This window comes from Antedon bifida, chromosome 3 (assembly GCF_963402885.1).
Source record: "Antedon bifida chromosome 3, ecAntBifi1.1, whole genome shotgun sequence".
Classification (NCBI taxonomy): domain Eukaryota; kingdom Metazoa; phylum Echinodermata; class Crinoidea; order Comatulida; family Antedonidae; genus Antedon; species Antedon bifida.
The window spans coordinates 1,973,203-1,999,963 of record NC_136228.1 but is presented as its reverse complement, the minus strand read 5'-3'; the positions used below and the strand labels follow the sequence as shown (position 1 = coordinate 1,999,963).

The 26,761-nt window shown below is 34.5% G+C and overlaps 1 protein-coding gene across 3 annotated transcripts; it reads right to left on the bottom strand.

Annotated features, from left to right (window-relative positions):
- Nucleotides 1–5,800: 5,800 nt before the first annotated feature.
- LOC144838768 (uncharacterized) lies at nt 5,801–24,704 on the bottom strand. Of its 3 annotated transcripts, none has more exons than XM_078694242.1 (31): nt 24,691–24,704; nt 23,365–23,428; nt 22,980–23,112; nt 22,289–22,357; nt 21,451–21,599; nt 20,801–20,996; nt 20,485–20,613; nt 18,781–18,878; nt 18,332–18,426; nt 18,036–18,229; nt 17,325–17,462; nt 16,321–17,046; nt 15,855–16,195; nt 15,445–15,594; nt 14,825–15,090; nt 14,221–14,394; nt 13,539–13,690; nt 13,239–13,424; nt 12,400–12,715; nt 11,823–11,922; nt 10,893–11,736; nt 10,622–10,684; nt 9,388–10,482; nt 8,947–9,081; nt 8,759–8,854; nt 8,450–8,509; nt 8,058–8,120; nt 7,604–7,748; nt 6,921–7,066; nt 6,684–6,810; nt 5,801–6,514 (listed from the first exon to the last, which is right to left on the bottom strand). In XM_078694242.1, exons 2-31 carry the CDS (start codon nt 23,386–23,388, stop codon nt 6,490–6,492), a joined length of 6,435 nt encoding a protein of 2,144 aa, XP_078550368.1. In that variant the 5' UTR covers nt 23,389–23,428; nt 24,691–24,704; the 3' UTR covers nt 5,801–6,489. The 3 variants fall into 3 exon arrangements, with proteins under 3 accessions (XP_078550368.1, XP_078550367.1, XP_078550369.1); XM_078694241.1 differs by lacking the exon at nt 24,691–24,704 and adding an exon at nt 24,368–24,394; XM_078694243.1 differs by lacking the exons at nt 20,485–20,613; nt 20,801–20,996; nt 21,451–21,599; ... (2 more) ...; nt 23,365–23,428; nt 24,691–24,704 and adding an exon at nt 19,193–19,220.
- Between the last annotated feature and the right edge of the window lie 2,057 nt (nt 24,705–26,761).

The following is a 26,761-nucleotide window of genomic DNA, read 5'->3' as shown; positions in this document are numbered from 1 at the left end:
CCTTGTTGAGGGGACAGTGTTTTATGGGCACATGATGATGGGTCCCAAAGTAGGGGTCTATAATATACACAAATCATTAACGCGTCAATTCAAACATTACCAAGGGCACAGCGAACAAGTTAACCCAATTGAAGCGACTTTAAATTATTTAGGTGAGTTTAAATTTGAAGATTGGTGAACGGTACCAAAGGTAAGGTGCCTCAACAGATAAAGATTTTTTCTCATAAGGTGCTAAGAAGGGATAAGACTGACATAATAATAATAATGGTAGTCTTATATAGCACTTGATACAATGTTTCTAAGCGTTTAACACATAAAAATGATACATAAAATATCCTAAGATTCAACCAAAAAAAGAAAAGCAGAGGGACCATTCCGCTCTGTTCTGCAGCACTTTGAAGCTCACAGAGCTTGCTGGAACAGTATTCACAGGAGCTTGAGTGAAAAAGGTTTCTGTCTATCCTACCAAAATAAAAAGACTTTAAACAAAAATAACATAGCTTGTGGCTGATCATTCTAAAGATGAGAAGATGAAAAGATAAATGGTATGTTCACATAACCATATGTTTTTCACATAATCAGTAAAAAACACACAATATAAAAGAAAGCTACAGTATTTCAGAAAGACTTTGAAAAAGTTAGATGCCCCGCAGTCCTTTATTCAAACACCCAAAGCAAATAGAAAATATAACCTGTGACACAGTTTTGCTGACTAACACATAAAATGAAAGGATTGATACGATTCATTTGCTCTATTAACTTTCTATAGAAAAAATGACAGTGGAACTGAGGTAAATATTACTGAGAAGCTTATTAAATATTTACAAAATTTTATTACCATGTGGGCTTTAAACACAAAAATATAAAAGTTAATGAACTCAATTCTCTGAATAGCATCTTGGGTTCAGCAGTTGTCCGGTTTTCCTGATCCTGTCTTCTCAAGAATTATTATATTATAAATTACAGGAAAGTATGTGGAATCTTAACAAAACTATGACGTTGGAAGAATTTTCAGTTTTCTTTTTGACAAAATTCTAAACAAAAATGTTTAATAGCAGGTCTTTTTTGTTTAGACCTTTCATTTCAAAATAAATTAAGATTATTGTGAACTATTATGATATAATAAAAATAGTGCATTATTAGTAAATGTAATCGTTAATGGGAGAAACTAATTAATTGTATTTATTGCATGTAATACAGGCTAAGTACTAGAAAAGTGCTGTAATGTTAATATATTGATATGGTGCATTCCACAAACAATGCCATCTCAATGGGCTGTGAACTAGAATGTGAAACTTTTTCATTACATGCTAGTACAACGGGGTAACCCCCTACTATCTTGAAAGATGTACTAGTTTCTTTTAGGTGCACATGAGCTAGTTGTGTACACTGGACCTACGGTTTATAGTCCTTATCCGAGAAGACTACAACCAAAACTACGGAGGGAGTGAGCCTCTAACTCTTGCATAAGACTATGGATTACTTTACGCTTGCCCCCTCACTCAAAACATTTTAACGAAAAAAAGAAAGGTTAGTAAAAATCTCAATTGTATTACAGTTCCACAGCATCAGACACTTAGTTGTGTTATCAATTATAATAAATACATTTTAATAATTAAAGTAAATATCAAAAGCCAATGCAGATATTGGACTAGTAGATGCGACAGCATTGTGTCATTTCTAAATGAAACTATCACACAAATACTGTACATCAGCACTGTGTGATGATGGTGATGAGTATGGTTTTGGAGCAAACAAAGTACAAGAAAGAGGAAACATCTAATTTCAACATTCTTGAATGTACATAATCTAATCAGTTTGCAATTAAGAAGATGAAGTAATAAACAGAATTAGTCGGGTCATATGGGTTTGTAATATCCGAGTCATTATCAACTGAAGGTTAAAAACTTTACAGGCTACTGACGGTGGGGAATATTGAGCAATTGTGCAAAAAGTGTGAAGTGTATCTTTGTAGTTGGATGGTAGGAACTGGGGTTTAAAAAGGTGACAGAATTTCCTGCATCCAACTACATTTTTATACACTAAATGTAGACACAACTTTAATAAACTATAAACTATTAAACTATAAACAGAAATTAACCATTCACTTTCTATTCTAGACTATCTTTTTATCTGAAATTTTACAAGGAATACAGCTACCACATTTAAAGGACTGACTGTTAAAAACTGAGCCCATTAAACGGAACACACCTTTTTTAATTTAAAATTATACTGCTGCTGCATATTCCAATAATAATACCAAGAAAATTTTCATTTCATCGCCATTCCTGAGAGTGATCTTAAAAAGAAAAATCTATAGTACTCTAGTGTAAACCAATATTTGTTATATTATATTTACGTACTGCTTCACAAAATACTGTTTAATTTTCAATAATACATTTCAAACGATAGCATACATGGGGATACCCAACAAACTAAGCTTGCTATTTCCTAGTTCGGAACCTAACCCTAAACTACATTTAAATAATAAATAAATTTAAAGATTAATATTGGAAAGAAGTCTCTTAGAAGCGTAAAGTTGGTCAAGTATACTAACTTGATGAAAACAAAACTACTGCATTTCTGATATCAACTTTTGCAAGTAGATGAATGATACTTTGCTTATCAGGAAATTGGTTAAAATCTACATAAATAACAGCATCCTGCTTGATGCTTGTTAGCTTTCAAGATTTACAAATGTTCGCAGTAAATAATTCTAATGAATCGAAATGTTCGAAAGACAAAAAAAAATGATGCTTTTAATATTGGCAGTAAACAATTTTAATAAATGTAATGTTTAAATTAAATAATTCTAACGAATTAACTGTTTATTCCATTCCATTTTAATGGATAACAAATTTCACCAAAAAATAGTTTTAATGGAACTTATGTTTGCAGTAAATAATTTTAATGAATATAAAGTTTGTAGGAAACAATTTTAATAAATCTAATGTTTAAAGTAAATAATTCTAATGAATAAAATGTTTACAGTAAACGATTTTATAGCAGTACATTTCAATGAATCTAAAATTTCCTGAAAATAATTTTAATGGATCTAATGTTCGCAGTAAATAATTCTAATGAATATAAAGTTTGTAGGAAACGATTTTAATGAATCTAATTTTTGCTGTAAATAATTTTAATGAATATAATGTTCTGAGTAAACAGTTTTTGTAGAATCTCTGAAATAAATAAATTTAAAGTAAAGTTTTGACAATCAAGACCGGAATCAATTGAGGTTTTCTTTTTGTGGTTTTTTGAAAAGACTCATTTTTGTTGGCGAGTTCAAACGTATTCTCTTGTTCTTTTATTCATTTAAAATATTTTTTCAATGCATTATAGTTACACAATAAAACAAGCACAATATCAATATCTCACTGATATAAAACAAAGTCAAAATGACATTTAAAAAAGAAAGCAAACAAGGATTTTTATGTCTGACTCATCTGAACGCAAACGTTTGCCAAGACAAAAGAAATATGTAACTGTTACTGTTCCTGATATGATAGTTAACTTATTTTCTTCTCCAGATTTTCGATTGAAGTTGTGAAGTTCTGTTTAAACACATTAAAGTATTTTACTATTAAATATATTAGTAGATATCTAATAATGAACAATAACAAATATTTTAGGTAAAATCACATCTTCCATTGAGTAAATAGATAGATTACAACAACTCCTGAGAACGATCAAAGCATATTGATCGCAACATCAAGAAACTCAACAGTCCTTTTCAGAACTAAATATACGTGGTGTACCGCAAACTCTATATCACCATATTAATTACATTAGTTTTGGAAATGATGATTTGCATACAAGTGTCATTCAAAACATTAGGCAGTAAAAAAATGCTTTTGGGCACAAACCATTTAAAAACTGTTCATTATATTATGATTCATCTTCTGACTATCTAATAAACATGTGAAACTGTGCCAAACATTCTGATTTCACTTGTTACAACCATCATGTGCTGAGATACAAAAATCAGCTGAGCTTTGTTTACAAGTGTTGTATGACCTCTAAAGGTCAGCTACAGTTTCCCATGATGCAAGTTGGACTACAAATGGCATACAATAAGTTGCCAAAACATGACACATATTTGGGCTGGTCCAAAATGACTGATTATAATATATTTTTAAAGAAAATAATTTTGGGATAGTTTTAGAAAACTATTATGACTATACTAATTAATAAAATAATTAAAGACATCTAAAAAAATAATTTAAAAAATGTTATGTAACATATACACAAGTAAGAATATGTAATTGTAAGTTGCAGTGATGTCTAAGTGCAAGTAATTAGCCACAGCTGTATCAGATAGATTGTATAACTTGATAACCTGTTACGGGAAGACACACATAAATGTTTGCACTTTGAAATGTTTTCTAATAAATTGAATGTTAAGAAAGAAAACTGTCAAGATTAGAAAAAAAAATCACATACTAAAAAAGGGGATAGGGGAGTGGTGAATAAAAACTGATTTCATCTCAAAATCAGTTTAAAATGGAAGAAGGTTGGGATATAGAACAGATTTTTTAGTTATAGGGAAATAGAATAGGTTTAAATATAGAAATACAACAACACTTTTTGTTTAATTGTGTTTTCAAGTAAAAGAAGATGAGAAATGTAAACCAATTGTTTGAAGCGAGTGCGGAAAATAAAAACACAGTTGTTAAAATAGAAGAAAGCAAATAATTTTAATTTGTTTGTGCGAATCAAAAGCGTCTGCGTTTCTTGAGTTTTTCACTTCAGCGAAATTTTTAGTTTGATTTGAACTGCACAACCAACCAGAGCTCAAGAAATGAGCTATGAAGCGTTCATGAGCGTGCAAATCGAAAAAGCTCAGCAGACAAACGATGAACATGATCACAGCTATTTGCTCTTCTCTGTGAAACGTTTGATTTACGCAAACAAATTCGCATATTGGAAAATCGGTTTTAGGCGAGGAGAGATTTACAATTACTATAAAATGATGTATTAGATTTTAGCTACTGCAGGTACTATAAAAAAATACAATTTTATTGTGTTATATTTTATTGAATGCAAAATAACCATTTTTTGCATTGAATTTGTTGAATTTCAGTGACATACATAATTTCTCACATTCTAACAGTTTCAACAACTGCAGTTCCTTTGGCCAAGGACATAACTGAATTATGACATTTGCAAAATCTCAAGACAATTTGTAAGCTGAACAAAAATTGGTTTAATTTAATCTGTAATATTAAAACCTACAGTTTATAATTTTCAATTGTCTTTACTTTTACTTTATAATGATTCAATACACATATCTTTATTATTTTATTTTTTCATATTTCAAAAATTGTTGTTATTTTAATCATGAAACTTGTGACAATGTTATGTCTTTATGTTTGTATGATTTAGACTACTTAGGTTTACTTTGGTCCTAGCCATTTGGGGGATGTCAAAGCACCGTATATGATTTAACAACTTTCCGCCATGTGGCCCTGTCCTCCGCCATCTTCAGTGTCTTAGATTTAGACAGTATTGAAAATTGTTATTAAAAAAATTTTTTTTAATGTAGATTTTGCTTTTTCTTTCAAAAGGTGTATTTGGAATAAATAAATAAAAATAATGTTTCATCCAACACTATACAAGTAAAATCTACACGTGTGTTTTCTCTATAATAATGCATTTTAAAATGATATGTTTTGTACTAAATTATTTTTTAAAACATTTTGACAGCGCTGTGGCACTTTTCCAATTATTTACAGTACTTGAATTCAACTTTTTTCAGCCATAGTTTATTGGTAAATAACACAACAGAGAGAGACATATATTGTTATTATTATACCTTAACATTTAATTCAATATTTAATGCATTTTGACAATTAACAAAATGTTATATTGTTTGGGCATGATTTAAAATTGAGAAAATCTCTTCCTATAACTGTAGTTGTTATTTAGGAATAAGCTAATATAGGTACACATGCTTTTTAAGGAGGAATCAAAGTAGTATCTTATATTGTTTTTGTAGTGTTAAATTAGCTCAACGTACACTTACATTTTTTTTTATGCAATTTCAATTACTTATTCCCGAATATTATTATTTTATTAATCAAATTTCATGCTAAATATTTAAAATATATTGTCCATTTTTATTCTTGTGTTTAAAACAAAAGCACAGAAAAAAATATCAAACTTTTTTTTTTTCCTGTCTGTGATTTGTTGTGGTTCATTAGAGAAATTATAATACAGAAATGTCATTGTTATTAATTATGAAATTATAAATTATTTATTATGAAATTCTAGTAAAAATTAAATGAAACAACTGCTGTCATTATAACAACACTGATGAGTATTAATAATTGTTCTGTGCAATTATTTTCTCGCAACAAACACTAACAAAATAAAGTGCTTGTTTAATGAAATTATTTTGAGAATTTGTTAGTAAAAACTCAACAAAATCAAGTTAAACATGTAGTTGAAATTAGTATTTGAAATCCTTGCCTTACAAGCTTGACAGGTTTATCTCCATCCAGAGAAAGAAGGTCTGCAAAAAAATACAATTTTTAATTTGTTACTATTGCAATTGAGTGTATCTTATTTTAATTGATAATAGAAAATTATTAACTTTTAATTACTTCAATTCAATTCATAATTTATTTTTTCAATTGAAAAAGATAACAATACAAGAAATTGAAGATTAACAATTGACTTACGAGCTTCCTTGGGTGTTGTTTCCAAATGGACTGCCACCGCCGCCACCTCCACCTCCACCACCAAATGGACTGCCACCGCCACCACCTCCACCACCAAATGGACTAGTAGCGGGAGCACCAAAAGCACCTTGTTAAAGAAATAAACATCAAAATAAATTAATATATTACAGTAATATATAAATAGAACTAGACACCTCTTTTCTTTGTATTTTAAAATGTTGAGGCATGTACACTTACTAGAAGCACCAAAAGCAGGTGTTTGATTCTGTTGACCAAAACCAGCACCAAATGCTGAAGGCTGGTTGTTAGAGCTCATAGCTGCAAAACTTGCTGTTCCTTGGTTTGCTATGTTACCAAATCCAACCGAATCATTACTAGCAAATCTGAAAAAAAGACAGAAAAACCCTTTTGTTACTGTTATTGAGACCGTCTTCTTCTGAAGACACATGGCTGTAATTGACGAATACTTATTATCAGTTGACTTCACTGCTGGTGTACTATGTTTATACCTTGTGAAATTGTAAAATAAACAAGTACGCAACATTACAATTGTTACCCATTGTTAGTATCTTTATTATTACTGTTGTTACCATGTGATCAAATTAGGCGACACTAACACATGGGGTTTGAGGTGAGATCTACTATATGGCTCCAATTTTAGATATTAAAAATACATTGTACAAAGATTGCGAGAAAACTTTACTAATAATTTTCTATCATAACTTGACATTCTCATTCTCATCAGCAGTTGCATCATGTTTTTAACTTTGCATATTCTTTACAAAAAGTATATTTCTTAAGATTGACATGTTCAGTTCACCTCAATCAACAATTTAAATATTATTGACACAAAAAAAGATGATCAACATCTTATGGCCATGGAAAAACAACTTTACACAAAATGATGAATTTTTACTTACGCACTGAAGCCACCACTTGTAGAGCCAAATGTTGATGCTCCGATTGGACTTGAGAATGAAGGGGTACTTCCAAACGAAGAACCTCCAAAAGCAGTAGACCCAAAACTTGGGGGACTTCCAAATCCACTAGCACCTTTCACTGGGGCTGTTAGATGTGTAATATAGATTAAATATATTAATATAGATTAAAGCAAGGCTACTACTAAACACAAATATGCTATAATAGAGATTAAAGGCTTTTTCTGTAGCTGCGACGGGCTACATATTCAAGATGGCTCTAATTGCAACTAGTACAACATTGTTGCAGCAATGAAAATGAATTCTATATCAGAAACTGGACCTAGACTAAAACTAGAGAATAAAAAAGAATAAAACCTAGAAAAAATGAATCTTTAAAGGTTGTAAAATTTGAGTAAAGTACATTTTGTGAATACACTTAATTCTCTGTACTTACAAGTTGCCTGTCCAAAACCAAATCCACTGGTGTTACTGCTAAATGGACCTGGTGAACCGAAAGCTGATAACAACAAATAATCAAAATAAATTAATAGTGTTAATGATTATTGTAATGATATGACACAGACAAACACGTCCGTGGTAACGATGATGTAACATTAATGCTCAGAATAATGATGATGACGATGTAACAATGATAGTGATGAAAATGATAATGTTGGTAGCAATGATAATGATTATGATGCTAATGGATTGTAATGTCATTGATCAATGTTGAACATGTTATACTGGTGCTAAATAATGTTAATAATAGTATTAATGACACATATGATACTAATATTTGTAAGAGATGGGTAACAAGGTAGAAACACATAGTAAACGTTTACATACCTCCTGCTTCGTCAGTACCACCAAATTTAGTATCTTTTTGTTTGCCAAACAATGATGAACCTACAAAAATGAATATGCACACTATGATAGATATTACCCAGACATGCGCATAAAAAACAAAGTTGACAGGCTTTGGACTATGAATTTGTACCCGTCCGGTTTAATGTATCAAGTAGACTAATTAATAATATTTTAACAATATCAAAACTCTAGAAACACTTGTATAATCTTAATTTTAACCTTATATAGATACTACCATTCTTGATATTAGAAATGCTGCATTGTGGGATTACTGTTGTATTAATTTACCTCCAAAAGCAGGTGTGGAATCTGATTTGGAGACGCCAAAAGGATTCACCTTTGCATTTTCTGGGTTTGGTTTACCACCAAGACCTGAAAACATACCTGTAAATAAAACATAATATTATTTATATGCCTTATAATTCAAACTATGCATGCATAATTGTCTTGGATGAAATGCAAAGTAAAAAGATTACCACCACTGCTGCTGGCTCCAAATGGACTGTCGCTGCTTGAGCTTTGTTGAGCTGATCCAAATGATGGATTCTGACCAAACGCCGAGGCTTGAGAAGTGCTTTGTCCGAAGGGTAAACTCACATTTTTAGAAGCACCTATAATGTTATGGATAATAAACAACATAGCTTAAAATAATGTAAAAAGATATCTGAAACCTGGTTGGTGCACAACACTCGGTGGTCTATAAAATCATTGGGGAGCTTCCTGGTTGTGATGATCTACCACATAGGAACTAGTTATGTCACAATTCATTGGGACATGCTCCCTCAACAGTGTTGGTGGCTTCTAGGTCTAGGCAACGACATTTTCATTTAGGTCTGAATGAAGAATGAGCTCCAAAGAAGAACAATGTCAAAAACATTGCTCACCTATGGTAAATTATTATGAGTAAACATAGTCACCTGAGGCAGATGAGAAAGAAAATCCTGAAGAGGCTGGCTTTCCGGTACCACAATCGTCAGTACCACCTGTGCTGCTTCCAAACAGAGAAGTAGAACCAAAGAAGCTAACAGTGTTTGCTTTGTTTCCAAACGTTACTGAACCAAACGCAGATGAAGTTTGTCCAAACAAAGATCCAGAACTTGGTGTGGTTGGTACGGCACCAGTAGTAGTAGCGGCAGTAGATGAGCCAACCTGTCCAAAACCAAAACCAGTTGCTGAACTGGTTAGTGCTGCACCAGTAGTAGTAGTGGCAGCAGATGACCCAGCCTGTCCAAAACCAGTTGCTGAAGTGGTTGGCACAGCACCAGTAGTAGTAGCGGCAGCAGATGACCCAACCTGTCCAAAACCAAAACCAGTTGCTGACGGTGTTGTTACAGCACCAGTAGTAGTAGCAGCAGTAGATGATGCTACCTGTCCAAAACTAAAACCAGTTGCTGAAGTGGTTGGTGCTGCACCAGTAGTAATAGCGGTAGCAGATGACCCAACCTGTCCAAAACCAAAACCAGTTGCTGACGGTGTTGTTACAGCACCAGTAGTAGTAGCAGCAGTAGATGACGCTACCTGTCCAAAACCAAAACCAGTTGCTGAAGTGGTTGGTGCTGCACTAGCTGTACTAGTAGCAGCAGTAGCTGACCCTACCTGTCCAAAACTAAAACCTGTTGTTGGTGCTGCAGTAATAGCTGTCGAGCTAGTTGTAGAAGAGGTTGCTGCCTGCCCTAAACTAAAACCTGCACTCGTAGTGGAAGAAGCAGTAGTAGTTGTGGCAATGGTACTGTCAGAAGGTTTTCCAAATGCAAATCCACTTGTTGGAGTGAAGCTGAAAGGTGATGCCGTGCTGGGTGCTGATGAAGCAGAGGGATTGGCCAAGGATGCGGCAGTTGGCTTTCCGAATGAGAAACCACTTGTTGAACTACTTGCTGTGAAGCTGAACGATGACGTTGAAGATGTACTTGGTGTTGGCTCGTCATCAGCTGCCAACAAACCCATAAGACTCTTGCTACTTGACCGGCTTTCTGATGTTGGTGCCACAGAAGATGCAGCAATATCTTTTGCCCCTATCATAAAAAGCAATTAATATTGTGTTTCAAAGTCTTAATTGTATATAGTTTTTATATAGATTTCTTATAAATATTTTGAAATATTATTCTTTTATTGTATTATTTTTCTTTAATAAAAAAGAAGTTTATTAAATACCTGTTGGCGCTGTTGATGCTGAAACTGCTGATGTTTTCTGGACATCTCCCTTTGTGTTTACAACTAAAGAAAAAGATAATCAGGGCAAAGCATGTATAAATAATGTTGCAGATCCATGAATTTTTATCATGGGGTGGAGGATTATCAAGTGCTGAAGCCACTGAATCATATTTTTAGGGGGGTGGCCACTTTAGATTAGGCTGGGCAAAATCAATACAGCGTATGATGTAATCATGTAATGTATATAATAGTATGTCTTGATTGTACTTACCTTGAGTTGGACTACTCTCTTGATGTGGAAAATGTAGCTCTTGAGCCTTGGCATCTACTGGCAATGCTGATCCAGCTGCAGTTGTCTTTCCAGTTGAAGGAAGGGCTGATTTTGGTACCTCTTCTTTAGAAAGACTTGTTGAAGAGAGTGGAGTAGATGGTTTTTGGTTTGAAGCAGCACCAAATGCAGAACCAGAGTTGCTTGGTTTATTAAAACTGAAACCAAGTGAAGATGATGAACTGGGTACAGGCGCTCCTAAAGAAAAAGAGCTTGCGGGTGTAGTGGTTGCAATACTGGTTGATGTTGCTGAGCTCCCAAATGAGAATCCTGAAGTAGATCCTGATGCTAATGAGGCAGACGATGTAGCTGCTGTTTGCTGACCCAAAGGCTTGGAAAAACTGAATCCTGTATTAGCAACAGAAGCAGTTGTTTTAGTGGATGGTAAGGCAGCAGCTTCAACCGAAGCACCAAAGTTAAAACCAGTTTGAGGAGATGAAGCACCTTTGTTATTACCAAAACCAGATGAGACTGAACTGAAGCCAAAGCTGGGGAAGCTTGAAGGACCAGAGGAAGAAGATGCGCTAGGATTTGTAGTTGATCCAGTTAGTGTGGTTTTCACAGATTGTGTGACAGCTGTTTTTATAGATGCTGCTTGACTTGATGCAGGCGATGTCAGACTGAATGCAGATGCATCTGGTTTGATGGTAAATGCTTTAGCAGACGATGCCATTGGTGCAGAGATGTTGGGATGAAGGCCAACTGAAGCAACACTTGTTGGTTGTGGTTTGGCCAGATTTTCAAGAGATTTTGGCAAACTTGCTGGTGAAAGCTGAGCAGCAGGACTCTTTAAGACAAATTAAAATACAGGTTAGTTCATTTATAAAACATTTTTAAAGATTAACATGAAAAGATTAGTACAATTTAACTAACCTTTGGACCTCGCGTAAATTGCTGAGTTGTTTTACCACTTGCCATGGCCATTTCTGCAATGACATCATTCAAAACTTTGGCAGTACCTGCATTTACAGAGCTAGAATATAACAATAGAATTGATTAATTAATTAATAAAATTGATTACAGTTTTTTTTTTTTTTTTTTTAACCATATTTAATGAGGGTGATCCATCCACCTATTGCTGATCATTAGGGACCCTCAGAGGTTCACAAGACAAACATATACACAAGATGCTCTACATAAACAAAGTCTTATTACAAGTCTTTGGGAGTGGAGTAATTTGGTCCTTAGAAAAAATCCTGACATGTGACGGGACTTGAACCCAGGACCCTTGGAGTGGTAGCCAAGCATCATAACCACCAAGCCACAACTCCACAGTTGACTCTCCTGATAACAGAACTCTCAGAAAACCCTAAAACTCTCAAAAACAAATTTTCTTGGGGTCTGGAATGGCAGAAATATTGTATTAGCAAAGGGTGTCTGGTATTGAGAGATTGATGATTTTCCTTTAAATTATTTATTTGAGTAGTTTGATGCTAATTAAATAAAGTACCTTCCAACAGGAGCAAAAGTTACTGGTGGTGGCATCGATTCTTTCATGCTGTCTAATTTACCAATGTTCACAACTGGTGGTAGATCCTTTTGAGCTGGAGTTGTCTGACTGATCATCACTGCTTCTGCCATTTGCTGGCTGTTCAAACGATTGACTGCTGCCACTCCGGCAGCTTGGCTTGGTGTCAGCTTACCTTTGGTTGATGCACCCCACTCAACAGTTGTCTTACCAGAGGTGGTTTTGAGTGCTGGTGATGTTGGTGGAGGTTGAGACATTGGTTTTGGTTTTGGTAATTCCTCTCTTACAGCTGCATTAGCTATAAAGCAAATTATAATTTAATGATATTAAAGAGATTTGTGAACTACAGTGTTTAATATTTGTTTGATTTGGGGGCCCCCTTCCCCAGCCCCATCTTGAATTGAAAACATATACAATGCAAAATATAAAACATTAGTTTAAAATTAACACTTCAATTTACAATCTTTTAAGAAAAACACATAAGAAAAATTTGAGCTGAAATTGAGCATAATTAGGAGGTTTATCCCCACTAAAATGAGAGCAAAAATGATTAAAAATGGCTGAAACCACTCACTATTTAATTCTTTTTTTCAATTATGATCTTTTTCACACTTATGTCAGATATTTAATTACATTCACACACGCCAATCAATTCTTCTATAGGAATTGACATTAACAAAACAATGCAATGTTCCGTGATGAAGAACAAGTGTGATTATAGTTTTAGGGTGTTTATCTTTTTAACCTAAGTGTGAATGGTGAAGATAGCCATTGGATTCACCACTGGGTGATTCAGTATAATAATAATCATAAACCTTTACCAACTGACTGCCTGGACTGCTGCTTTTGTTCCACCTTAGCTGGTTGAGAAGATGACTGTACTCGACTTGGTTTGTTGCCATCCACAATATCAAGTTCTCTGGCTAGATTCAACGGTCTAGCAGACACCTGTTCAGCATCTTGAACTAACGGACTGTTTGAAAACCGGATTGTTTGTGAAAGGTTACCTACAGAAGTAAATTATCAGATTAAGTTTATATTTGGTAATTTTATGACATATAATTCCCTGGACATTTCCAAGGAGCAAGAAATAATAAATAGATTAGCAAAATAATGATTACTTTTTTTAACTGATCTGATTGGTGTACTGCTTCTTTGCGACAAGAGATCTTTAATTTGTGACATTTTCTTGGCTGATATTGGGGTGTGCTGCACTTGATTGCTAATCCTGGTTCTGCTCATTGACTTGGTAACAGAAGACATTTCAACATCCCTTTTAAATTGATACACATAAGTAGTAGTAAGTAGTAAATAGAAAATGTAGTATTAGTAAATAAACACTCTTTTTTTTAGTATGCATTGCATAATATACAATTATTGTTTATATTTATTAAAGTGTATTTAGGATCACTAAGAGTGGCAGTACAATAAAAAAGTAAATATAGCGAATGAATATGGAACTTACTGTGTTGCTTTCAGTGAAGGTGTCAGATGGATACTTACTGTGAGGCTTTAGGTACAGGTGTCTGAGGGCTAGGCCAAGCACTGATGAATATGGAACTTACTGTGTTGCTTTCAGTGAAGGTGTCAGATGGATACTTACTGTGAGGCTTTAGGTACAGGTGTCTGAGGGCTAGGCCAAGCACTGATGAATATGGAACTTACTGTGTTGCTTTCAGTGAAGGTGTCAGATGGATACTTACTGTGAGGCTTTAGGTACAGGTGTCTGAGGGCTAGGCCAAGCACTGATGAATATGGAACTTACTGTGTTGCTTTCAGTGAAGGTGTCAGATGGATACTTACTGTGAGGCTTTAGGTACAGGTGTCTGAGGGCTAGGCCAAGCACTGATGTCATAGGATTGAGCTTCTCGTAATCTTTGCTTCACCACCTTGAGCTGTTCTTGTAAGTTACTGATGATATTGTGGTGATTGCTAAGAGTTTGGTACACAGCATCTAAAGTCGGTGATTTCATTACTCTATAATGAAATAAGATACAGTAAGTAAAGACATTTTAACCAAGTCACCAAGCGCAGTAAACATGCCATAGCATGCTACTTATTTTTCATCCTTGTGATAAATATTCCAGCATAATACGGCAATATTAATATATTTCAAATGATTGAAATACTATGCTATGAACACAAAGATGTAAAATTTTCTGATTAAATTGTTAAAACATTTTCTCTGAAGCTAGTCTTTCCTAATCTTTCAAAACGTACATGAACCACATGAACAAGTACATCACAGCCACTGACCATAACTGGGCCCTCTGGGAGACCAGTCTTTGACTGATGAGTCACCCAGTATAAATAAAATGAATAAATAATAAAAAAAAAATAATGTTAGGTGTGAATATCTATCAAAAAGTGAATGTTGATGAATTATTGAATTGAAATGATGTCCAACCGTTTCTTGCGCCCTCGCGAAAGTTGCTGCTCTTCCCACGCTGCATCGAGGCAAGCGTTCACATCCTTTAAGCCGACCTCTAAGTTATGATGTTTACTACGTATCTCTTGCATCTTCTTAAGAGTGGCTGGATCAAGAGAGCGGGCTTTCAGAAAGTATACATATCGTGGGTCGTTGTTTCTTTGTTCACGTAACTTCACTTCTTCAATTAACGAGAATGCGTTCAATGTATCACTTTTAAGATGATGAATGTCTTCATTAATTGACTGAAAAATAATGTTTCTGACATTATTAAGATACATAATTTGACACAATCTGTATTTGATTGGTCACTCTGAAAAATCTCGCAATGATCTACTACAGTACCACTGCTCTTTATAAGTGTGGAGTTTGAAGAGCTAGAGGTACTACTGTACAGTGCGCTCTCTATTTTGTATTGTACACAATTACATGAAATATACAGAAATAAAATTAAAGAATTTTAGGACCCAAAAATGTCCCTTTATTAGAGGTATTTTACATTTTGTATTGTACATAACTACATGACATATACAGAAATAAAATGCTGTTATAAACCACAAAAGACAAAAACCACAATAAATACAAAATAATTGGTTTACTTTGGTTACTTCGACACTTTCTTGTCTGAATTCAGTAAGTTTGTCGATGGACGCACGCAAGTACTTCTTCTCATTTTCTGTACCAATCACATAGTTTGCTGCTGTAGAGCGTTGCCTAAGAGATTTTAACTCTCGGCTAAACAGTTCCATCTTTAAAAATAAAATGTCAACAAAATAAAAAAAAAAAATGGTGATATAAGTAAGTATTATAATTTACTGTATTAGAAAAATATCTTTACGCAAAACAAAAGTCAAGCCCAACCATCTGAATTTTTTTATTTTCTTTCTTTTTTTATTCTTTTTTTCTTGTTTGTCATTAAATTATTTTTTAAAAATCACATACGTGTACATATGTGTCACACACATGACAAAAATTATAAGAAAAATAGTCCCAATACTGTCTTGATTACCTCTTCTTTTATTTTGGCTGAGAAAACTGATTGCAATTTTTCAGAGCCTGGACTTGTTTGAGTTTTCTGTAGGGTCTCTGTAGCTGCTCCCTGCTTAATATTTGTAGCTTGTACAACACTGGGTTTAGTAGGTTGTGGTGTGGTTACAGCAGGAGCAGTGAATTGAGATACAGGTGTAGCTGGTGCCGCATGATCTTCTTGTGTAGTGAATGCCTTAGCCCGGACCTGCTGGACTCCAAGTTGAGGAACAGTCTTAGCTCGAGCTCCCTGACCTGGAATGGATGCTACTTCTGCCACAGGCTTGATGACATTGACGGAAGCACCAGATTGTGTCTGTAAGCCTAATGGTGAGAATAATGTATAACAGGTTAAAATCATGAATTAAATAGATGAGATGATAAGAACTGTTACACTCAACCATTGGTGTCAGGCAAGTTAAATATGAATATGATATGAAGTTACCTACCAGGAACAGTAGGTTTTGGGCCAAAACTAGTTGACTCAGGACCTGCAGCAGATATAAATGAGAATCCAGTTTGCTTCGTTGCTGGTTGTGAGAAAGCGGATACTGGTTCTGCCTGTGGTGGTGGCTTAGGTGCAGAGAAGGAGAATGATGATGAAGCACCAGAGAGAGAGAATGTTGATTGGCTTATGGCTGCAGATTGAGCTCCAGCAGTCTGTGACTGAGTGGTTACTGCTGGTGGTGTAAAGGCACCTTTGGACTGACTAGAGAACATACTTCCAGGGTTTGTAACTGGAGGTGTAGAACCAGCTAATGAGACATTGCTTGATGACGTGGTTGACTTTGGAGTAAAAGAGAATGGACTGCTAGAAGATGCTGTTGATGATTGTCCAAATGAAAATCCTGTCATTCCAGTTGCTTGCGGTTGCCCAGAGGTTGTGGCTGTCTTTGAAGTGAAAGAAAATCCACCAGAATTACTACCAGATGGTTGACCAAATGGCACGCTTGTTGGCTTTGCACCAAATGATAAACCTGCAGCAGAGGTTGCAGCAGGAGTGGTAAAAGAGAAGCTGGCAACAGGAGCTGTAGATGAACTCATGCTCTGGATAGATGCTGTATTTGGTACACTTGTCTGTGCATGACCACCTCCAATCGAAGAAGCACTTTGAATTGGTTTAGAAGCTACTGAAGCTGGCATACTTGGAACCACAGCATCACCTCCTCCAGAACCTTTCAGAAAACCAAAACAGGTTGAAAATTAAAAAAGGGATGTCATAGAGTAAATATTATTGTCTGAAAACTCAGGCAATTCAAAGTGATCTTAAACGAAGGCCATAGATTTTTAAGATAAAATAATACAAGGGTAACTTGAAATAAAGATTTTCTTTTTCTTTTTCATGTAACTAAGTCCAAAGGTTGCCATTTCCAAACCATGTGAAAAACACAATTAATTAGTCACGTTCTCAATTGAGCCCTGTTTTTCATAATAGACTTTTCGCATGACTTACCTGATGGTTGTCTTTGACCTGGTGGAAAAGCTACAGGAGGTGCTGTTAAAACTGGACATTCTGTGTCGTATAACATGTAAAACGGGCAGAGTTTACCCTCTGTTGACAAAGTGACGACTATTGGAGCAGGTCGCCCACCTAAAACAAAAAGAATAATACTAGAAAATCAAATGTTCTAGCCATTTTTTCAAGATGAGGTTCTTTAGAGAACACGTTTTCAAGGTTTTGAGAGAGGATGCTTTTAAAGATTAACCACATTGGCTCTCGTTTAAAGATGAGCATTTCCGTTCTAATCACATTTGTTTTAATTTACATCAAAAGATGAGAGACTAATGCTTATTGGCTCCTGTCAAGAACCTGCTTAAACTTCTGGTGATTTTTATGTTTTTGTTTTGCGTCAGCTTCTTCTTAATTTTAGTTATTTATTGACTAACCTGACTGATATAATTCTGATGTCAGATCCAATGCTATTCCTAGTGGATATGTTTCTTTATTGACTAACCTGACTGATATAATTCTGATGTCAGATCCAATGCTATTCCTAGTGGATATGTTTCTTTATTGACTAACCTGACTGAACTAATTCTGAAGTCAGATCCAATGCTATTCCTAGTGGATATCTTTCTTTATTGACTAACCTGACTGATCTAATTCTGATGTCAGATCTAATGCTATTCCTAGTGGATATGTTTCTTTATTACTGTAACTAACCTGATTGAACTAATTCTGATGTCAGATCCAATGCTATTCCCAGTGGATATGTTTCATCATTGTTGGCATTCAGTGGTAGTGTCAATCTAGCATTGTCATTCACGTTCCAAATCTCCCATTGGTTTGGATTCTTTTGTTGTTTACCCATAAGACCCATGTCAGCTCCATTGCTCTGCATTGCCAGCAATATTTCCCTGTGAAATTAACATGAAAGTAAGAGTTTAATCTTGCTAAATATCAGTAAAGTATTAAAAAGGACATTCTAATACTATAATATCAAATAATATCAAACTTACCATTTATCAATATATTTGAGGTAGTATTGGCCTTTTCGTTCTCCATCACCCATGCAAATATCCTCAAAATTGTTAAACATTGGATCTCCCTCTTTCTACGTATAAAATAGAGATTTAATAGCAAGAATCAGGCAAAATATAAATACATGTTTTTGTTGATAATAGAGTAATACTTGCTACATCACACATTGGTTAATGGTTTTGAATTTCTAAAGCAAAAAAAAAAAGTTTTTAAGTGCTCCGACAACAAGTGAAAAAGATCAAGGAAAAAGTGGAAGTTCAGGCCAGCCCCAAATTAAAGTATGGGGATACCACCTTGTCACTCACCAGAGTTTAACTAATAAACTGTGGTTAGCATCAGTTGGCAGTCTCCTATCCTAGTAATGGTTTATATAAATAAACATGAAGAAAACAGATGATTATTCTGACAAAATAGTTTTTGTTCTTACCGGTGCTGAGACAGTAACAACATTGGGTTGTAGACGGCCATCAGTATCAGCATATGCCGCAATAAACTTGTAAGTTGACAGCCAACAAACATCAACAACTAGAAGAAATTTGAGACAAAGAGACAATATGAATAAAATGACTGAAATCTCAACTCAGACACACACACACAAACTACATACCGTTTTGTAGACAAAACTAGTTTGTAGTGGTGTCTTTTTATTGAAAAATAATGTATGTATGTATGTATGTATGTATGTATAATAAATGGCTCATTGTATTCATCTATCCCTATTGTATGTGTGACTCATCAAATGAAAATGCCCGAGTACTGTATGTTTGGATATCTTGCTGCATTCTAGCTACTGTATTTTACTCAAATGTATAAGGCTGTTGACAGTATCTAAATTTTACCTGTAACTCTATCATCAAATGTATAAGGCTTTTGAACACAGTATGTCTCACTGTAAATTAGCTATCTCTATTTTACCTGTAACTCTATCATCAAATGTATAAGGCTTTTGAATACAGTACGTCTCACTGTAATTTAGCTATCTCTATTTTACCTGTAACTCTATCATCAAATGTATAAGGCTTTTGAATACAGTATGTCTAACTGTAATTTAGCTATCTCTATTTTACCTGTAACTCTATCATCAAATGTATAAGGCTTTTGAATACAGTATGTCTAACTGTAATTTAGCTATCTCTATTTTACCTGTAACTCTATCATCAAATGTATAAGGTTTTTGAATACAGTATGTCTCACTGTAATTTAGCTATCTCTATTTAACCTGTAACTCTATCATCAAATGTATAAGGCTTTTGAATACAGTATGTCTCACTGTAATTTAGCTATCTCTATTTTACCTGTAACTCTATCATCAAATGTATAAGGCTTTTGAATACAGTATGTCTCACTGTAATTTAGCTATCTCTATTTTACCTGTAACTCTATCATGAAATGTATAAGGCTTTTGAATACAGTATGTCTCACTGTAATTTAGCTATCTCTATTTTACCTGTAACTCTATCATCAAATGTATAAGGCTTTTGAATACAGTATGTCTCACTGTAATTTAGCTATCTCTATTTTACCTGTAACTCTATCATCAAATGTATAAGGCTTTTGAATACAGTATGCCTCACTGTAATTTAGCTATCTCTATTTTACCTGTAACTCTATCATCAAATGTATAAGGCTTTTGAATACAGTATGTCTCACTGTAATTTAGCTATCTCTATTTTACCTGTAACTCTATCATCAAATGTATAAGGCTTTTGAATACAGTATGTCTCACTGTAATTTAGCTATCTCTATTTTACCTGTAACTCTATCATCAAATGTATAAGGCTTTTGAATACAGTATGTCTCACTGTAATTTAGCTATCTCTATTTAACCTGTAACTCTATCATCAAATGTATAAGGCTTTTGAATACGGTATGTCTCACTCTAATTTAGCTATCTCTATTTTACCTGTAACTCTATCATCAAATGTATAAGGCTCTTGAATACAGTATGTCTCACTGTAATTTAGCTATCTCTATTTTACCTGTAACTCTATCATCAAATGTATAAGGCTTTTGAATACAGTATGTCTCACTGTAATTTAGCTATCTCTATTTTACCTGTAACTCTATCATCAAATGTATAAGGCTTTTGAATACAGTACGTCTCACTGTAATTTAGCTATCTCTATTTTACCTGTAACTCTATCATCAAATGTATAAGGCTTTTGAATACGTCTCTTCTCAGTAAGTTGTAGATCATACTGTACCAGGCTACCATCTCCTTTACCAACAACCAGTTGTTTACCTTTAGGGCTCCAGCAAACTTAAAACAAAATTAAGTTAAAAGTCTATTAAAAAAGTTCAGAAAAAAAAAATCTGAGTGAAGGTATTATAAAATGAACCAGGTCTTTCTGTTTGAAATGCTGACACCCAACCATCAGACCACCAATGATAAACAATACTAGTTCTTAATTGTTAATGTGTAAATACATTGATTGAAATTAGCTTACTGGCTCTAGAATCATTATCCTTCTGTATCTTAGCAACTACTCTCACTCCTGCAGATGTTTCACACAGAATTAAGCAGCCATCTGACAGACAAGTAGCAAGCACATTCAAATTTCCTGGATTCCAGCAAAGTTCAGTGACCCAGACGTCTGACCCCTGACTCAAAATCTGTGTTGACAATGCTTTAGCATTTGTACCCTGTGGAGACAAAAGAGTAATGGTATAGACACACCTATGTCCTTGTCATATGATTGGATTGCTGGCCATATGATGTTAAATAACTGTACTATCGCACTCTTAATGTCATCGAGAGTGCAATGTCGTTATATATATATATATGCATGCAAGTACTGCAAATTTGTTCTATTTTCATCTTTCACCAAAATATACATTATTTGTATATTATTTTCTATGGTATTAGAAGTGTAAATACAGATTCCAACCATTTAAAAGGAACTTTATTGATGTTTTGAAGTATAAACAATGCAGTTGAAATTGTCTTAAAGAGAGAATTAAAAAATGATTGAATGGTGAAATGGTCAGCTTTCCTTAGGTTCTCTTGTTTGTATTGAGGCATTGGTGAATTCTTTTTGTGAAATCTGGAATGTGTGCCACTGATGCTCAGTGTGGTATATAGCATGTAATGACTTACCAATTGGATCAATGACCTGACATCATACAAGGCAATAATGAGGGCAGCATCCTTCTTATAGCAAACAGCAAGAGTGAGGTTATCTGCACTAAGAGCAAGATGATGTGGCATGTAACCAAGTTGTACATCAACATGGGGGTAGTCGGTCACTGTAGATGATCAAAACAATTCTATTATTTTAACATGTGGGTAGTCTGTCACTAATGATTGAACCAATTCTATTATTCTTAGCATTTACACAACCAAAATTAGGTTAGCTAAAACATATTGGTTGTTCACACACACACCAGCTTAGCATTGTCTTAACTCAAGACAGTGGCAGTTAAATCATCTTGTTTGGTTGTTCACACACACACACACACCAGCTTAGCGTTGTCTTAACTCAAGACAGTGGCAGTTAAATCATCTTGTTTGGTTGTTCACACACACACACACACCAGCTTAGCGTTGTCTTAACTCAAGACAGTGGCAGTTAAATCATCTTGTTTGGTTGTTCACACAAACACCATCTTCGCGTTGTCTTAACTCAAGACAGTGGCAGTTAAATCATCTTGTTTGGTTGTTCACACACACACCTGCTTAGTGTTGTCTTAACTCAAGACAGTGGCAGTTAAATCATCTTGTTTTGGTTGTTCACACACACACACACCAGCTTAGCGTTGTCTTAACTCAAGACAGTGGCAGTTAAATCATCTTGTTTTGGTTGTTCACACACACACCAGCTTAGCGTTGTCTTAACTCAAGACAGTGGCAGTTAAATAATTCTTTTTAAAAACTGTTTCTAAAAACTAAATTACAAATAGATATTTTCAATTTCTTTGATAAACTCTAATTTTACCAGTTTCTTTGGATTTGTCAACTGTACTATTCAATCGAGTTAATTCTGCTGTTTTCACAATTTTCAATCCTATATGAAGATAAAAAATAAATTATAAACAAGATATTATTAAAGAAAGAATTGTTTTAAATATATTTACATTTTAACTGCTAATGTAAATCTTAATGATGATACAATGGCATACAGCCAATAGCCCCAGTTGATTGGTTATAAACTCTTAAACTAATAACATATTATCTTTTAAATCAATTCTAAAAATATAGTGTAATTTTGTTGAACACTTTGTGATCTGCTGTTCTGCATCAACCTCTAGTTAAAGCAAATATCACTGTTATGTATTTGGCATCAACCTCTACACTACACAAGTTGAATATTGATAATATCACTGTAATGTATTTGGCATCAACCTCTACACTACACAAGTTGAATATTGCTAATATCACTGTAATGTATTTGGCATCAACCTCTACACTACACAAGTTGAATATTGCTAATATCACTGTAATGTATTTGGCATCAACCTCTACACTACACAAGCTGAATATTGCTAATATCACTGTTATGTATTTGGCATCAACCTCTACACTACACAAGTTGAATATTGCTAATATCACTGTAATGTATTTGGCATCAACCTCTACACTACACAAGTTGAATATATTGCAGATATAACAGTTACAATGTACCATACCTTTGTTGTATCCAATGTAAAGGTAGCCATATTTGTTGCAAGCAACCACAATATTATATCGTTCACTTGGAATAGGATCATCTACATTAGTATTGAATATCTGCAATTTACACATCTCCTTAAATTTCAGATCCTGTAATAAAACAAATTCAGATTAAAATATTACATCAGATAAGTGTAAGTATAAATACATATCTGTACAGAACTTGAGAAATTGAAATTGAGAGTTTGTCTTGATCTGGATTTGGGGAAGAAACTCCGGTTTACATTAGCATACACAGTACAAACAGTAAATAAAGAAATCTCAGATTTAAATTAAATCCAACAATGTTAATACTATCTTTGATAAATAAAAGTACTAAATAATAAATTCAGATTTACTTACTTCAACTAAGCGTTCTTCATCCATCTTGAAGAATACACTTAGAGTTTGTCAGCTCAAACAGCAACTAAATAAACAAATCAATTATAAAATAAAGTAGTAATGCCTACCTAGGTAGCTAGCGAGGGCCTAGCCTAGCTAGTAGTAGTAGAAATAAATAGAACACCATGGTTAAGATTCCGGCACCGGAACTCAACTGCCCATTGTAACAGATTCCGACAGAAACTTTTCACTGGGAACTAAAACCTAAAACTAAAAAAAAACATCCCTCTAGGCAATGGTGGGTAAAGACGATGATGGGTAAAGACGATGATGTATAAAGACAATGGTCAATAAAATACAATTTTTTGAATAAAAAAAAAATTCAAAAAATTGAACAAGAATTGAACCTACAATGACCAGCAAAACCTCTAGACCCCTAGCTGCAGTACACCACACCACTAAGCCAATCAACCAGTCGGAAAAATTGGTGTTGAACTGTCTACATGAGGTTATAAAAATGTGCATGAGCGATTTTCAATTGACCAATAAATTGCGTACATTCTGTCTGAATCCTAACCACTTCGTAAATAGAGTAGGCCTCCTCAACACATAATAAAGTAATGCACTTGTCAATTGTATGACCCACTATACATCCCCCGGGAGAGGTGCCTCATTTGTCCGATGTGCGTCATACCTTATGAATACCATGACGCACCCATGCGTCAATAATGTGACTTAACTTTAGGTGACCATGAGGCACCCATTTTGACGCACTGTGACCATGTTTTTCATGATATTTTGGGTGGTAAAGTGACGGACATTGACACACCATTGGTCATTGATTTGACGCACCCCTGTGTCAGTAATTATTTGTAAATGACGCACCTCTCCCGGGGGTCGTATAGTGGGTCATACAATTGACAAGTGCATAATATACATAGGCCTAGCTAGTAGGCCTCTAGACTAGCTAGGCTAGCCTAAAGCATTTGTTGTAAAAATTCCTTTTTTTTAATCCACGGCTTACATTGGTTTGCGACCGATTTGGTCACATCTCGGGCCGAATTACTCCGGCAAACAAAAATGGGGCGCTATAAGGCAGTTTCAAAGCGCTTCGCAACCAATAGAGGGCCGAGGGGGGGGGGGGGGGGCCTAGCCTAGCTAGCCTAAACCTAATAAATGGCTGCTTAATACAGTATTCATTCAACTAAAGTATTTCCTACAATGACCTTATTCAAAGTTTATTTTTCAAGATTTTACATTATTCACCTAGGCTAGGCCTACATGGTCATTTTAAAAGACAATAATAATAGAGGCCTAGGTAGGCCTAGGCCTAGCTAGTTTTCTTACCCACTCGCCGCCTTGCCAGGTAGTAGATAAAATGGAATCAAATGTGGGTACCAAAGTGGTGGTGGCTGAAAACCTCTAAAGAGTATGGAGCGTCAAAGGTGCCTTTTGAGTGACAAAATCACAGTACAGAATCCTCCAATGTTCTTTCTCTAGCCGATGATATGAAATGTTTTTTTAACGCTGATAGATTAACAGTCGGAAAGCGACTTTGCGCAAACAAGTCTTGGTAAAAGTTTTTATATCTATAATTAAATAATATATAAATCCAAAGGCAAAGTACTGAAAAATGACAATGCTGTGGGTATCAGTGGCTGGATCTCAACTCAATGGAGATACAAATAAAAAAAAAGCGAAAAGCTAAATCAAAACGATAAAGTAAAACAGCCAGAAAAGTTAGCAGAGCTTTCGGGCAACACTAGCCCTTCATCAGTGCATCTTTCCTACAGAAGACTATTTGAAATCGGAAATATTAACAACAAATTTCTCTAGTTTCCCTTTTTTGGCAGTACAGAATCCAATCCTGACCAACAACTATGTTTTGCAGATTAAAACAGACCTGTTCTCCAATGTTATTAAGATTTGCCAAGATCTTCTTGAGATATCTTGTAAATGGACAGACAGACAGACAGACAGCCAGGAGGTTAAGAATGTAATTACCGTATTTATTAAAATAAATTCCCAGGTATGCGAGGGTTTTTTCCAAGGGCATTTGTTCATGGGAGTAGGTTATTCGAAGGAGACATTTTTTTTTGTGTAATATGGTAACATGTATAATCAAATAAATACACCCTTACACCGATGAAAAAAAATGCAACAAAAATGAATATCAAGAAGTGAAAAAATACACTAAAAATGTTTTGTCAATTGTATATCATGGAAGTCAGTAGAACTATTGTGTATATATTTTTGTAGCAGGACATCAGATGAGGAAAAAAATAAAGGCCCTGAGCGTTTATTTTGAGGTGGGGGATGGGGGATTTATTCCGAATGATGTTGCCTAGAGGGGTGGGGGGGGGGTGTGATGAAGCTAGGTTGCAGGATGAGGAAAAAAATAAGGCTCTGAGCGTTTAATTTGAAGGGGAGGCTTTATTTTGAATGATGTTCCTTAGGGGGGGGGGGGGGGGGGGGAGTGGAGATGGTGGTTAGTTTGCAGGGCTTATTCAACACGGGGCGTTTAATCAAATAAATATGGTACATTTCCAAATCTAATTGATATTCAATGACAGCTCATCAAAAGTTTGCGCACTTCCTTTTGACATCCAAGAAATTATAAGCTTTTCCAAGTCATCACTCTCAACATAAGTCTATTATTAGCACCTCCATTTCACAAATACTAGACCTAGACCAGGCCTTGTCTTTTGAAAATAATATTATAGGTGTGCTACAAATTGCACTCCTCAATACATTCAGTGGTGCTGTAGGTGTGCTGTTTGTATTTGGGTGTGTAAAAGTTTATCAAATATAAGTGTGTTGTAAATCACACTCCTCAAGGGCAGTTTAGAGTGTGTTAGGTGAGAGATCGCACTCGCTCACCTTAAAAGACAAGGCCCGCTAAACTGATGATAAACACCCTCTCTCCCACAACACACTCACAAAAACATGTTTAATAAAATGAAGTCAAAACAGAATTTACCTTTAAAAAATGTCTTTTATTAAAAAATAATTTATCATATACATTTATATATTTCATTGTTTTCTCTGGTTATATAGCACCGTTTCTGTATTCTCAATTCTCTACCACAAATGCACGAATTAAGTTTGATAATAGCACCTGTACAGTAAATTAAGTTTGATAATAGCACCTGTACAGTAAATTAAGTTTGATAATAGCACCTATACAGTAAATTAAGTTTGACAATTACAATCAAATGTATTAATATATATGTCAACATTACATCTTGAAAGTTGTTATTGCACTTATTCACCTACTTTGTTACATTTGCAAAATGATTTCCTTAAAATTCTGAACACCGACAAAATAAACTAAAATATATCTCAATAAAAATCTAAAAAGTACAGTAAAACCTCAGTAATATAATTATCCATATCTTGTTAAAACATGCTAATCTAT

What these genes read in the sequence shown, in the direction of transcription:
- LOC144838768 (XM_078694242.1), bottom strand. Translation starts at nt 23,388, where the DNA reads ATGGATGAAGAACGCTTAGTTGAA. An exon ending in TCGCGAGGGCGCAAGAAACG is followed by an intron (nt 14,395 to 14,824) that starts GTTGGACATCAT and finishes ATTTCATTATAG; the next exon opens with AGTAATGAAATCACCGACTT. An exon ending in ACCTGCTTTTGGTGCTTCTA is followed by an intron (nt 6,811 to 6,920) that starts GTAAGTGTACAT and finishes TTCTTTAACAAG; the next exon opens with GTGCTTTTGGTGCTCCCGCT.